Genomic DNA, 14,018 nt, shown 5'->3' with positions numbered 1-14,018 from the left:
GTCCCGAAGGGGCTCCACAGGAATGAAGATAAATCAGGGGAGGCAGAAGGGCCCACCTGATGCTCTAACCACCAGGAGAATGTGGTCTGGTGGAACAGAAAACACGTACTTGCTGTGAGGTTCACACTCAAATCCCAGGGTTAGTTACCACTGCTAGAGCTATTGACTCATCTCCCACAGGGGTGCAGTTACTCCAGCACCCTCCTTCAGAGTGTCGTGGAGAGGAGAGTGCTCTGTGAAACTTATAGCACTGCAGAAATGTGAATCAGGATTATACTTCTGTAGTGTAGGGTAACTGCTCCTGCTGAGCCAGATGGAGGTAAGAATAAAGGTCATTTTCTTTCTTTTATTAGAATTTTTTTTCATTTTTTTCCCAAAGTTTTTATCTAAAAACAAACAAAAAAAGAGAAAACCAGAAAAAAAAATCACCAGAAACTTCGAAACAAAGAATCTGGGGGAGGAGGAAACTGGATCAAAGTTTGTCCTCCTTGCCCCCTGGCCTCTGCCTAGGACAGAACACAGGATGGGAGAGGCTTCTCTGCTCTCCCAGTGTCCTCTGAGATCCTAGGGAGGAGACGGGGAAATTGCCCCCACTTTGGGAGACCCTGTCCTACATGATGGTAACAGGAACAGCAGGGGACAGAGTCACAGTGGTCCAAAGGATTTTGAGGCTGAGGAGAGGAATAAAGGATGGGGGTGGGAGGGGCCTGGGTGGGGTCACAGGAAGTAGTCAGCCACTGGCTTCTTGGAAGGGATGCCCCGGGTTTCCTGGGGTGCAGCTTCAAAAATGATGAAGTCTTTCTGGAGGTGCTCATCCAACTCCAAGATGGCTGCCACATTTCCGCAGCTATTGAAAAGGAAAAGTCATCTGAGTGATGTAACACCAGAAAATTTCCCCCAGGGCTCCCCTCCCAACTTCCACCAACTCCAGAGAAGATCAAGCTAGCCTGATTGCACCAATGCTTCCCTCCCCAGGCTCCTGGTCTAGAGCTGGGAAGCTCTGTCTTCTCCTTTCCAGCTCACCGGTAGCAGTAGTTGGGTGCTGACCACACGGTGAGCACAGTTTCATTGAAGTGCCACTTGTAGCCTTCCATCACCAGCTGGTGAGCCCGGCATATCATGTCAATGTCATTGGCTGCATTGAACTGGGCCACCACATCACTGCCAAACAGGTAGCCAGCTCCACGGGGACTCACGCCCCAGCCCGTTGTGTCTGTAGGGTATGGAAATGGGACATAACATGTGGCCTCCCTCTTCTTAGCTTTATCAGAGTCTGACATCCCCTTCCTCCACTAAACTGGAATGCTGAAAAATGTGGAAGAGGTGTTGGCTACAATGTTGTACAGGGGATAAAGTTCTACATTCTTTCTCAGGTCAGAAAGACTTAAACTGGCAGGGCCTGCCTCACAAGGCTACTTTGGCAAGGATAAGATGAAAGTAATTTGCTCTACAAATCTTAAAGGACTAAATGCCAGTCCTGAGCAGAGACATGATGGTAGTCTTCAGATATCTGAAGGATTAGATTACAATGTAGTAGAGTGATCTCACTTTTTCGTAGCTCTGGAAAGCAGAAATACAACTTAAAAATTTTTTTCTTTTAAAACTTTTTGGAGGGGGGAAGGCAAGGCAACTGGGGTTAAGTGAATTGCCCAAAGTCACAGGACTAGTAAGAGTGTCAAGTGTCTGAGGCCAGATTTGAACTCGGGTCCTCCTGACTCCAGGGCCAGTGCTCTATTCACTGTGCCACCTAGTTGCCCCTAAATACAACTTTTTTAAAAAAAGGGGAAGGTTACTGGAAGGCAGATCTTGGTCCAGTAAGAATGACCTTAATAATCAGTTGCTCAGTAATGAGAATGGGTTTATTGGAGAGTTAGTAAGAATCCTATCACTAGGGAAGTAGCAGAACGACTACTTATTAGACAGGATTCCTGCACTAGTTTGAAGCGACAAATCTGTAGTCAAAGTATGCGGGTTTGGGGGCTGGGCTCCTCCACTTATTCCTCATGTGTCTCTAGGCAAGTCATCACTTCTTTGGGACAATTTCCTTATTTGTGAAGTGAGGAATAGAAAACGAAATTACCTTTTAGGTTCCTTTAAGAATATAAATGACCTTTACAGTCACTTTCAATGTTATGATTCAATTCAAAACATCCTTCCCAACCACCCCATTATGTGGTGCTCTATCTAGGCCACTGGTTGGCAGAAAGATCCCAGCTTAATGCTGCTATCAAGATGAAAGTTCCCCTATCAGTTATCCAAATGGGAAAATTCCAGGTCCCCTGGTGCCCAAGGTGGTCAAAGACTAGGTCGCTGGGCTGATTTCCATAGCTAATGTACAATATCCCAATAAATTAAAAATTCGAGGGCTGCTCTCCCATACAGGGCATGCTCCAAAACTGAGCTTCCTAAACTGGTCATGGAATAAATGTCCAAAAAACCAAAAAATTAAAACCCTCCTTTTAGTCTATTTTCTATTGCCTTGAATTATCTTTCCCCTCTCCCTGCATCCACTAGTGCTCCCTACCAGAATCAAGTTCCCCAGCAAAACACCAAAGATATGGGGTGTGGGGTTATCTGCTCTTCTACCCCACTTTATCCTTCACCCTCTACACCTCACCTTCAGGGTCAGACCAGAGCAAGTCACACATGGGCCCATCATGAGGCACCTCCTGCTTTCTGTCAATCGTCCGGATCTGGTCCAGGGTCTGGATAGAGGGAGAGAGGCCCCCATGCACGCAGAAAATCTGGGGAAGACAGGAGGAAGAATGAGGTTCATTGATTCTTTTGACTGCTTCCCAGATGACAGATATGTTCCTTGTCCATATACTCATCACTCTCCAGCCTCATTGTTCACCTTGACCCTGCAACTGAGATGACCACCCACTAGCTCTTTCCTACCTTGCCGTCGATGATGGCGGACAGGCTGAGGTAGTCAAAGATCTCAGTGCAGTAGCGCCACACAGTCACTGAGCCATACTTTCGCAAACACTCATCATAGAAGCCATAGACCTGTGTGATCTGCCTGCTCTCATGGTTCCCCCGAATCAGAGTGATGCGGTCAGGATACCGGACCTGGCGAGGATAAGGGTGCAAGAGGAATGATGGTCACAACTGGCAGGCGTGGGTATATGGTAGTCTAGAGAAAACTGGCCACAGAGCTGGGGTAAAGAAAGATGTAGCTTGGAGAAGTCTCCAGAGAGGAGGCAGCTGGGGGACATCTGGGATAAAGTCTTCAGGTAACTCTAGGCCTGGGATGTCTCATGGTTTGGGAGTGCTGTTCAGAATAGTATGAAGGAAAGTTTCTAGGAGTTAGGGTCAAAGAATCTATCTAGGAGTCCAAGAACAGAATCAAGAGTCCCAGGCATAGTCACCTTAAGGGCAAGCAGCAGCAGGAATGTTTCGACGCTATAAAAACCTCTGTCCACAAAGTCCCCCATGAAGAGGTAGTTGGTCTCAGGGACATCGCCACCCACCTGGAAGGAGAGGAGGCTTCATTTCATTATCCCAAACCCTTTTGAAAACCACGTATGTCTGTCCCATATACCTTGTCCAAATTAAAACCCCATTCCATTCTGAAGTCCCTGATAACTCCATTGAATATGAATAGCACCAAATCCAGGATTGGCTTACATCAAAATTCCCCTTTACCCTACATCTTTGGCCAGATTAAAAGCTCCCATTCCAAATTAAAGGAGTTTTCCAGACAATTATGAACCTGTTTTTTTTTGCCAGTAAATCCAAGAATCGGAATATTATCCTTCCCCCAGCTTCATCCCGACATATATACACACACTCACTCTAAACAGCTCCTTGAGATCATAGAATTGTCCATGGATGTCCCCACACACCTGGGGTAAGAATCACAGAATGTTAGAGCTGAAAGGAACCTGACAGAACATCTAGTCTAGACCCTGCATTTTACAGGTAAAGAATCTGAAATCCAAAGGCTTGAAGTGACTTGCCCCAAGGTTAGGCAGTGGCAGGGCTAGAATTCAACCTAGCCCTTCTTTCTTAGAACCAACCAGAAGCCAGCAGGCAGCTAAGAAAGGAGCAGAGGTCCTTCCTTATAGCACCTTCCTACCACCGCTGAGCCTGGAGTACTAGCCCAGCACATATGTAGCCGGGTCAGGTCCTTCTGTCCTACTTACAAAGTCCTATTAGATCCAAAACTCCTTCCCTTTCACAACTTGTGAGATGTTACCTTAATGATGGCAGAGGGAGTGAAACAATGACATAATAAGACTCCCTTAAGCAAGAGTCTGAGTTTAGAGGAATTCTGGGTTCAGGCCTCCATTAAAGGGAAACACAATTCAATGTGGACCAAGCTGGACTTCAAATTCGTGTATGCCCATATGCACATATAAAAAAAAGGCCAAAGAGAAATTTTGGAGGACCACAATATTTAGAATTCGAAGGTACCTAGCATACCGTGTTTCCCCGATAATAAGACACTGTCTTATATTTTTTGGACAGAAAAACACCAGAGGGCTTATTTTAATGAACATTGACAGCAATTTTAATAAACAGGTAAATGTGAACAAAAAAATGTACCTTTATTCAATAATGAATTCAATGAAGAACAGGATGACGCGCTCACTGCTGCAGCTCGGAGCGCGATGTGCGTTTCACCCGGGGGGGGGGGGGGAACGGTGCATACAGAGGGGTACCGTAATGTAGCGTGTAGTGCAGGGGATCATCTTCACTACAGTAGCAATCTCAATAGGGCTTATTTTTGGGGGAGGGCTTATTTTAGAGGAATCTCACACAGTAAGGGGAGGGCTTATTTTCGGGATAGGTCTTATTATCAGGGAAACATGGGTAGTAGGCTATCTAGTCCTAGAGTTTTTAACCTGGGGGTCCAGGAATTAAAAAAAAAGTTTATCTTGATAATGATTTCAACGTAAAATAATTTCCTTTGTAATCCCATGGATTTCACAGATTTTTTTTTTTAAACAGATTTTTAGTTCAGAAGGCTCTGGCTTCACTAGACTGCTAAAGGGGTCCATGCCATAAAAAAGGGTAAGAATCCCTGATGTAGACCAACTCCCTTATTTTACAGATGAAGGAACTGCACCTAGAGTGGTGCAGTGTCATGCTCAAGTACTAAGTAGCAGAGTCAGAATTCAAACTTACACTCTCTGACTCCAAATCCAGCACTTTCCCACTATGTGTGTGTACATTTGTGAAAGAAAGACCAAACTTTATTGGGTGTTTATGTGCTAGGTCAAGTATAACAGGGGATGCGCATGCATGCATAAAACCAGCTCAGATTTAGGGATGGGGGAAAGGGCTATGACTTCACTCACCGTGACGGGGGAGTCCACCCTCTGTACATTGCTCTCCTCCACCAAGATCTCTCTGAAGACACAAGGAGATGGTTGTCATAGCCAGACCAGGCCTCAGAGCAGCAACCCCTACCTCTATTCATGGCCAGGTCTGACCTGACCTTACTGAAGGCCTAATAGAGCTGGCCTGGAAAGACTTCAGGCATCACTGTGAGAGGCAGAAGAGTACTGGTACCCAAGAAGGACTCACAAGGGTATCAGGAGATTCTCCTGTTCTTTCTGCCCCCTCCAATCTATGTTGCGTTACGACAGCAAAATTCCCATAAAGCATAGTTCTGAGTTATCACTAGCTCCTTATTCAAAAACCTCCAAAGCCTCAATTCAATTCAATTCAACATTTATTAAGCTACATTATCTACTACATTCAAGATACTGTGCTAGGTATGGGGGATACAAAGACAAAAACAAAACAGTACTTGCCCTCAAGGAGCTCACATTCTACAGGGGAGAAACAACATCGATACAAATATATAAATACAAAAGATATGCAAAATAATACATAGTAATCAAAACTGAGAGTACTGTAACTGGAGGAGGGGAGAAAGTCAGGAAAGACCTAGTGTAAGAGGTAGTACCTGAGTTGTATCTTGAAGGAAGAGGGGGATAATAAGAGAAGGTAAGAATACCTGTGCATCATTATTGCCTAAAAGGCAAGTGGTCCAAACTCCCTCAGCTTGGCATTCAAAGGCCCCCACCCTCAAGACTCTACACCATCACAAAATGTTAGCCTTGATCAAGGAAATCATCTAAGTCCAAATCCAGTTTCTAGAGAAGAGGAAAACTGAGAAGTTTGTCACAGAGATGAGACTTGAACCTAGGACTTCTGATATCAAAGCCCAGTCAGTGTGCTATCTATACCATGCCTGTTCCCAGCTCATCTCCAGTACTACTTTATATAACACTTCAGCCAAACTAGGGAAACTGTTCATTTCCCAAAAAGACTTTTTGTTTCCTTACCAATTCACTTTTGATCATGTAAGTCCTTCACTAACTCCTCGTTCAAAGCCTAGTTCTAATGCCATCTTTTCTCTGTGACATCTTCCCAGATCACTCTAGCTCACATCTGTCTATTTTCTGAAAACCTACAGTACTTTTGTCTGTGTCTTTTAGAGTATAGCACATCTGACCTTTTATTCCATGTATACATATATAACTATACACCCACTCTAGATTGTATGTTCTTTTATGGTAAAAACTGCCCTTTTTGGGGGTGGGGGAAGTAGGGAGGGCATTTCTCACAGAATTCTTAGATGAATAAATAAATTTTAGTCTAGGTCATGGAAAAGCAGGGAAGGAGTCAGGACAGAAATATAGGATGGGTTCTCTCAAAGTCAAGGTCCAAAACCTTCTCTTGGGAACACTTGGGTCAAATACTGTCTCATGTGCAAGACCATGGACCTAACCACACCTTCCCTATTTCTTGAGGGCCAGGGGTCCCTCCTTTGATCCTGGACTACAAGCCGGAACATAATAGCTCATACCCAGCTTTTTTTCAGTGTAAGATTTAAACTCCACCTCAGTGTTCTGGTCAATGTCCATCTGCATCTGATTAGTTAACAAAGCCTTCACCATGTCAGTCCTTTGCTCAAGAACCTTAGGCGGTAGGGCCTGTGATACCAAACCTAAGTTATCTGGCTTTCAAGGTTGCCCATAGTCAAGAGACCCTCTCACTGTTCCTGGTCCATATTTCATTCCTGCCATACTGCTGTCCTATTGTTCACACTGTTCTTCCTCACTTCTCAAAACCTATCTATCCACCAATTTCAATCTAATTTAAAGGCCCAGTTCAAGTCTCATCTGTTTCCAAGAAGCCCTGCCGGATTTCACCATCTTCCCTGATCTTCTCTTTGAACTCCTACAGAAATTTATGACCCCTCACAAAATCCAGTACTAACCGCACTTTACCATGTGTTGGTTGGGGCTGTTTTCTGGTTGTGTTGCTTATTCCAGGAGATGAGGGGCTCCCTTCCTGAAGGGTGGGGCTGTTTTATTTATTCCTCGAAGAGTTGAGCCCTCAATAGGATCTCCCTAATGACTTTGCCATTACAAAGTTGCCAGGGGCAACCTAGCTGCCCCTCCGTAAGCATTAAGCTTTATCCCCACAATGGACACGCTCGGACTTAGCACGGGGGCTGGTGCCTGCCTCGCGAGAGTCCTGAAGGCTCACCTGGCCTTGGCGCACAGAGCCTTGACCTCGCTCTCCTTGATGAGCTCGCAGCGGCGCAGCTGCTCGATCTGCCGGTCCAGGTCACTGATCTCCGCCATGGTCCCCCCGCCTCACGCGGCCCCCCCCGGGGGGGGGGGGGGGGGGGGGGGAGACGCACCCAGGGGTCCGAGCCCCTCCCTACTCCGCCCGCCCGCACGGGTGTCTCCTGGAAACAAGGGTGAAGAGACAGAGTCAGCGGGTCAGACACACAATGTGGCTCCCGCCACCGACGCCAGCCACGAGCTCCCCAAGCCCGGGGCTCCGCAGATTTCCCCCACTCTCAAAACTCTGGCAGGCCCCAGGCCGGGCCCGGCGCCCCGCTCTGGCCGCCGCCCGGGATCTCCGGGAGGTTGGGGAGGGGGGAACCTCAGCACAGCGGGCCCCAGGGGCTAGCTTGGAGGGCAGGACTGTGGCCCACGGGTGAGAGTGAACTCCTGAGGCTATTACCGACGCGGCGGCTCCCGGACCCCACTCTCGAGCCGCTGGCTCTGGGCTCCACCTTCGAGCCTCCGTCCGCTCCCGGCAGCCACCGCTGCTGCTGCTGCTTCCGGCCCCGCCGCGGAAGCTGAAGGAGGCCACTTCCGTCGCGCAGCGGAAATAGCGTCAGAGGTTCGACGCCCCACCCCTCCCGTCTTCAGGAAAAGAGGGCGGAAAAAAAATCGGGCAAAGGAATCGGATATTATCTTTAAGGGCGGAAGTAGTCCCTGAAGCGCTAGTCAGAGGAGGGGCTGAATTACTAAGCCCCACCCAGAGCCCTAACGTCTTCGTCCCCTCCCAAAAATGCTAGGGAAGACTCCTTCCTAGGGAAGAGCAGATTTTATTATCTTTTTAGGTAACATAGCTGTAGTACTATGCGTATTAGACGATTGAGAAAAGTGGGGCTCCGAAAGCGGAAATTATGGTCACAGCTAATTCGTGGCAGGCCGTGGATTCGAAACCAAGCCTCCAAACACCGCTGCTTCTCTTCTCTCTGTGAATCCGGCTACGTCTCGCTGATTTTAGGGCTGTGGGCCGGAATGGGACGATGGGCCCCTTTCCCGGCTATTTCAGTTGAATCAGCCTCGTCAGCTAGATCGTGGGCAGGGTGGCAGCACCGACGTTTTTGCAGACCCTCCCAAATCTGTTCTAGCCGTTCTTGATCTTTTCCCGTACTACTTTACATTTGCCCTTCCTCCCTTCATTTCCCCATCAGAAATACTACCGTGCCTTCCTCTCTTCTCCAGCCATCTCCACCTATCAAAACCTTGCCCATCTTTCCAGGATGATCTTGTATGGGCTTCCTTTAAGTGGCTCAGTCATAGCCCATTTGGAGTTTTCTTGGCAAAGATACTGGAGTAGTTTGCTATTTGCTCTTTCAGTTCATTTTTTTTAAAGGTGAGGAACTAAGGCAAACAGGATTAAGTGACTTGCTGGGGATCACACACCTAGTAAGTGTCCTGGCCTTGTCGGAACTCAAGAAACCCGAGTCTTTCTGATTCTACCTCGACTCCTAGCTGCCCTATAATGTCCTTCCTTATGGCATCTGTCAACTAACTTTTATAATGGCACCTAACATTTTGCCATTTTTAAAAAACTGAAACGGGTTGTACAAATAAATTAATTTCCATTTTACAGGTGAGAAAACCGAGATTCAGAAAGCTTTAAGTGTCTTGCCTGTTGTCATAAAACTAAAACTGCTATGGGGTATGCAAAATACCTGGTAGTCCAACTCTTGCCTCTTGACTCCCAAGGCCAAAAACTGCTCCGTTATTCTGCCTCCTACCCTACTAGTTACTTGTTCGATATAGCTTCCTCACTAAACTGTGGGCCTTTTGTCCATCTTTATCTCCGATTCAGTGCCAACACAGGGTCTTGAATGAAGAAATGTGGAAATTCAGGTTTGGCCATCTGGAGAGCTGGACTCATTACTCTTTCATTGGAATTTAACCAAGACAGTTCACCTTTTTGAAACCTATTCATAGAGTTGAACTAGGTGTTCTTGTCTACTGAATGAGTTGAACTAGGCCTCAAGGTTATCTATCTAGCCTAACTCATGCCTGAACAGCAGTCCATGACAAATTATCATCCTCCACTAGAAGACTTCAAAGTGCTGGAGGAACTCTCTACTTCTCCCTTTTTGTTAACTATAAAGTTTGCTTTTAAAATCTGCATCATGTTAACTGCCATTACCTCCAGGCCTGCTCTTTAGAGCCATAAAAAAATATAATCCAAATTGCCCTCTACCACATAAAAATCCTGTATTTTGGAACAACTATTATGCTATAACCTCTAATTCTCCCACCTTTCTCTTCTCAATTGTTCTTTCAATTGAAGAGTTTTGATTCCGAGTTTCACCATTTTGGTTACTCTTCTGATTGGTCTCCAATTGTAAATAAATGCCTATCCTAAAATGTGAGGCTCAAAACAATATTCCGTGTGTGCTGCATTGTATAGAAGATGCTCAGTAACTGATTCAGAGAAACATGTCAAAACTGATAAAAACATAACAAATGTGTACTAATTACTCCAAATATGTATGGACTTATACTTGGCAAAAGGAAACCTAGTTTTCTTTGGGGTTGTACATTTCTTGGCTTCTAAGCAGAACGACTGAATTTATTACAAAAAGCAGTCACAGAAGGTGGATGATTTATAAGGATTGACTTTAAATTTGGGGCAAATTTGCATTGGGGTAAAGGAGCTTAAAAATCAGGAAACCCTCTTCTACAAAGTATCCCTTAAGGACTGTCAATTTTAGAAGACATTCTAAATTAAAATGTGTAGAACCCAGGGATTAAGGGGTTTCATATGGAGCAGTGCTTTTCAATATACTATAGTATTAAGAGCCAGAAGGGACTTCAGAACATAAGATCCATTCTCAACATAGGTTAGATCAGTATCTCCAAGGTCTAGGGCAGCTAGGTGGCACAGTGAGTAAGAGCTCCGCCCCAGGGTCGGGAGGACCAGAGACAGGTTGAGGCCTCAGCTACTTAACACCCACACACACAAAAAAAAACTGACCGTGTAACCTTGAGCAAGTTACTTAACCCCAACTGCTCTAAAAAAAAATCTCCAAGGTTTCTCCCAGACTTAAGTTTCTGTTGTTCTTTAAGAGCCCTATTATCCAAGATTACACTGCTAGTAAATGGTGGGGCCAAACAGTTAGCCCTGCTTACAAATTCATTGTTTTCTTCTACTATTATCAAACTTCTGCTTCTTCATTCTTTGGCAGAAAAAGTACCTGACTGCAGCCTGGCTCTTTCCTATTCTAATGTACCACTGTCAATGTGGGGAAGAATAGAATGGTAACTGGTTCCAAGCATGATCTATGCTAAGCAAGGAAAATTAATGAGTTCTACCATGATATCCTGGATGAATGAAAGGGGTAGATACCTGCCATCTAATTTAAGATGCTTAAAATTGAACCCTGTTTGTTTTGGCAAGCAGGGTTCCAAAATTCCCTAGTGATCTCTTCATGACACACAGCAATGTCAATCATAGTTCTTTGGACAAAAAACCACGAAGTTATATGGATATCTAAGGCCAGTGACTGGGAACAATCTTGACTTTGGAGGGGTTGAAAGAATCTTAGGGCATGACCAACAGGTGACTACTTCTGGGAACCCATCTAGACATCTATGCCTGAGTCAGTGTCTAGAGCAAATTAGCATGTCAGTAACATTTCTCAAATAATAGGTCCTGGAGCTCCCAAATAGCAATTCCCAATTGTAATCCACATCAATATTCCCATTGGGAATCCTGTCCTTGGGGAAAGAGAGATTTGGCTTATGTCCATTTATACATACCCTTGGGGAGATGATAAAATCCTCTCCACAGATCCACAGCTAATTTAGAGTTTGTTTTAAAAGTTAGAAAAACATCCATTTCCTATTTACAACCTCTCCACCTCTCTTCACAGGGGATTAAGAAAGATGATTTTTTTTCTTTGCTCAAGGCAAAGATTGGTTCTCCTTGCCTGGACAAAAGCAACCCTTCAAATGGAAATCATTAAGTTACCCCTGCCCCATCACAGCCGTTAGACTCCTTGTTAAATAGTTGTTTATTGGAAAAAGTGGGCTGAGGAGGGGTCACTAGATTCACCAGAGAACAACAATAACACACAAGCTGGGAGTGATGGGAGAGGTCAGCACAAAGCTCTGGGATCTCAGCCTCTTCCTGGAGTGTTAGGGCATACCCAAGTGGAAGGCCTTGACTTAATCAGTAGGCATGGTTAGAGACAAAGAGAGACTCGCTGGCTGCAGCTCCTGACTTTCCACTTGGAGTATACTTGCCTTGAGCAGCTTGGCTATTAGCCTAGTGAAGGAAAAAGCAAAGAAGCAAGTATGAGAAAAACTGGTAGTCCGGGATACTACCCACAGTGACACCAAAGACCCAGCCCAGATAAACCCTCCACCACCAGAAGGGACTGAAGACTATTTGTTCTTTTCCCCTTCTTACCCCCATCCTAACATCTTGTTAATTTATGTTCCCAGAATCCTGCCTGTCAAGGTCCCTGATCGTGGCTCTTTCTCTTGTTTTCTTACCGTGGCCCGCTTAATATATTCCTCTTGGGCAGCCTTGACATTTTCCTTCTTCCCACCCCAGGTCTTGAGGGCAGATGCCTGCAGGGCTCGGCCATAAGAAAAGGTCAGTGCCCATGGCTTGTGCAAGGGGCAGGTGTTGATAGCATTGAGGTTGATGGAGGCATCCTCTTCACTCTGACCCCCAGACAGGAAGGTGATACCTATGGAAGGGAGAAAAGGGAAATCAGATTATATTAAAAAAAATGCTGATAACAAGCATTCAAAAAAAAAAAGACATGAAAAGAACATGTGACCCAAAGTGAAAGAGATCATAGGTAATAAATACTGAGGGAGAAAGGGATTTCTCTTACCAGTGACTGCAGGAGGTACAGTCCGGCGAAGGGCAGTTACAGTTGCCATTGCGATCTCCTCATGTGAATACTTCTGGGTACAGGCATGGCCAGCAGTGACCATGTTAGGCTTCAGTAAGGTCCCTTCCAGATAGACATGGTGATCACTCAGAGCTTTGTAGACAGCAGCCAGGACCTTCTCAGTGACATATTGACAAGTTTTCAGATCATGTTCTCCATCAGGGAGGATCTCTGGCTCCACAATGGGGACAATACCATTCTATAAAGCAAAGAACAAAGCTGTGAAGGCCTCCCCTACCCAGGGCCATCCTCTACCCCACCTCTGCTATTAACTACTAGAGACATCTTCATAATAACAGGTGTAAATCCGGAATTCCCCAAATTTCCAAGACACTTAGGTCCCAGGAAGAGATGGGTATCTGCCTCCAAGCTGTCCCTTATATGTTGTTTTATTCATGCATGTTCCTTTCTATATCATACTGCACATTCACCATTTCTTTTGTTTTGCTGTATCTCAGGTAAATTGACAATCCCCAGGGTACCTGTCTTCTCAGGACCCAAACTTGAGAATTTAATACCAGCTGCTACAGGGGAAACTGATGTCTTTTCAACAGCTTGCTGACATTCTCTAGAACTGGAAGGAACTATTGGGAATATGGCAGAATGTGGTACCCACCTGCTGGCAAATGCTGGCATATCGGGCCAACACATTGGCATTCTCCATGATGGCAAGTGGGGAAGGTGTATTATCCCCAATCTTCAGTACACAACGCCACTTGGCAAAGTCAGCTCCATCCTTCTTATACTGGGCACAGCGCTCACTCAGCCCATCCAGACCTGGTAGTGAGACAGCAGTCTAAGAAGTCCTTAGGCAACAACCAAGATCAACTACAGCTTGGATGGGGAGTCAGGACAAAGAATGCCTCATTCAAGATAGATGACTAGCCTTTTCATTCTGATATTTCTTACCTTGGGTGGTAGTCTCGCCATTGGTCCCTGCCAGGGGCACTACACCTTTGTCCACCTGTTGGGGAAGGTGTGAAAAGAGAGAATGAAAGATTTATAACATTCCTTTCAAACCTTACCCCACCTTCACCCCATTTGGACCCATTTATCTCTTTCTTCCCTCCTTCCTTCAATTTCTCTTTCTGTCTCAAATACCTTTACTTCATTTACTCTTAAACCTCAGCCCCTGAAACTTTCAGGAATTTTTATTTTAATTCTAACTCACCCCCTAAACCTCCTTACCTTGATGCCCACAATGCCACCCTTTTCCTTTATGACTTTGGGGAAGGGACGACCATCATCAGCTTTCTGGTAGAGTGTCTCATGGAAAAGGATAACACCTCCAATGCAGGAGTTCACTCGATCATCTGCTGTCAGAAGCAACTGCCTATAGAGGCGACGATTTTCCTCTGTGTTCTCAGTTCCAATGGACTGCAGGCGTTTTGCAATGCTACCTGAAAGTGGAATTGAGAAGGGGAGTCATCTACAGAGGTAGGCGGCTTTTCTCCCCTCAAAACTCTGCCCTTTCCAACACCCCTTTGTACCGGTGGACTCATCTGCTGCCAAGATTCCCTTGCCCGGAGCAACA

At 45.6% G+C, this 14,018-nt stretch overlaps 2 protein-coding genes across 4 annotated transcripts; both read right to left on the bottom strand.

The window, feature by feature from the left end:
- Positions 1-332: 332 nt before the first annotated feature.
- PPP4C (protein phosphatase 4 catalytic subunit) lies at positions 333-8,138 on the bottom strand. Of its 3 annotated transcripts, none has more exons than XM_069063777.1 (9): positions 7,999-8,138; positions 7,513-7,717; positions 5,307-5,358; positions 3,798-3,848; positions 3,372-3,473; positions 2,899-3,072; positions 2,618-2,744; positions 1,024-1,213; positions 333-847 (listed from the first exon to the last, which is right to left on the bottom strand). In XM_069063777.1, exons 2-9 carry the CDS (start codon positions 7,608-7,610, stop codon positions 718-720), a joined length of 924 nt encoding a protein of 307 aa, XP_068919878.1. In that variant the 5' UTR covers positions 7,611-7,717; positions 7,999-8,138; the 3' UTR covers positions 333-717. The 3 variants fall into 3 exon arrangements, with proteins under 3 accessions (XP_068919878.1, XP_068919884.1, XP_068919894.1); XM_069063783.1 differs by having other exon boundaries at positions 7,513-7,684; positions 8,033-8,102; XM_069063793.1 differs by lacking the exons at positions 5,307-5,358; positions 7,513-7,717 and having other exon boundaries at positions 7,984-8,100.
- A 3,434-nt stretch (positions 8,139-11,572) lies between these two features.
- ALDOA (aldolase, fructose-bisphosphate A) lies at positions 11,573-14,017 on the bottom strand (the record flags this gene model as incomplete). Its single annotated transcript, XM_069064339.1, has 7 exons — positions 11,573-11,844; positions 12,075-12,274; positions 12,425-12,683; positions 13,101-13,261; positions 13,394-13,448; positions 13,673-13,884; positions 13,975-14,017. Coding segments are annotated over 7 exons (1,026 nt in total), but the record flags the coding sequence as incomplete, so codon positions are not given.
- Position 14,018: the final 1 nt, after the last annotated feature.

This window comes from Petaurus breviceps, unplaced genomic scaffold (genome assembly GCF_028583685.1).
Source record: "Petaurus breviceps papuanus isolate PSGF00001 unplaced genomic scaffold, PetGlider_PUasm1.0 138, whole genome shotgun sequence".
In the NCBI taxonomy this organism is placed as follows: domain Eukaryota; kingdom Metazoa; phylum Chordata; class Mammalia; order Diprotodontia; family Petauridae; genus Petaurus; species Petaurus breviceps.
This window is presented reverse-complemented; position numbering and strand designations above follow the sequence as displayed.

Bases quoted from the DNA above. Each gene is read 5' to 3' on its own strand.
- PPP4C (XM_069063777.1), bottom strand. From the start codon at position 7,610: ATGGCGGAGATCAGTGACCTGGACCGGCAGATCGAGCAGCTGCGCCGC. The intron at 3,474-3,797 runs GTGAGTGTGTGT...CTCTCCTTCCAG, and splicing joins ATCTCAAGGAGCTGTTTAGA to GTGGGTGGCGATGTCCCTGA. The intron at 1,214-2,617 runs GTGAGGTGTAGA...CATACCCTACAG, and splicing joins GCTCTGGTCTGACCCTGAAG to ACACAACGGGCTGGGGCGTG.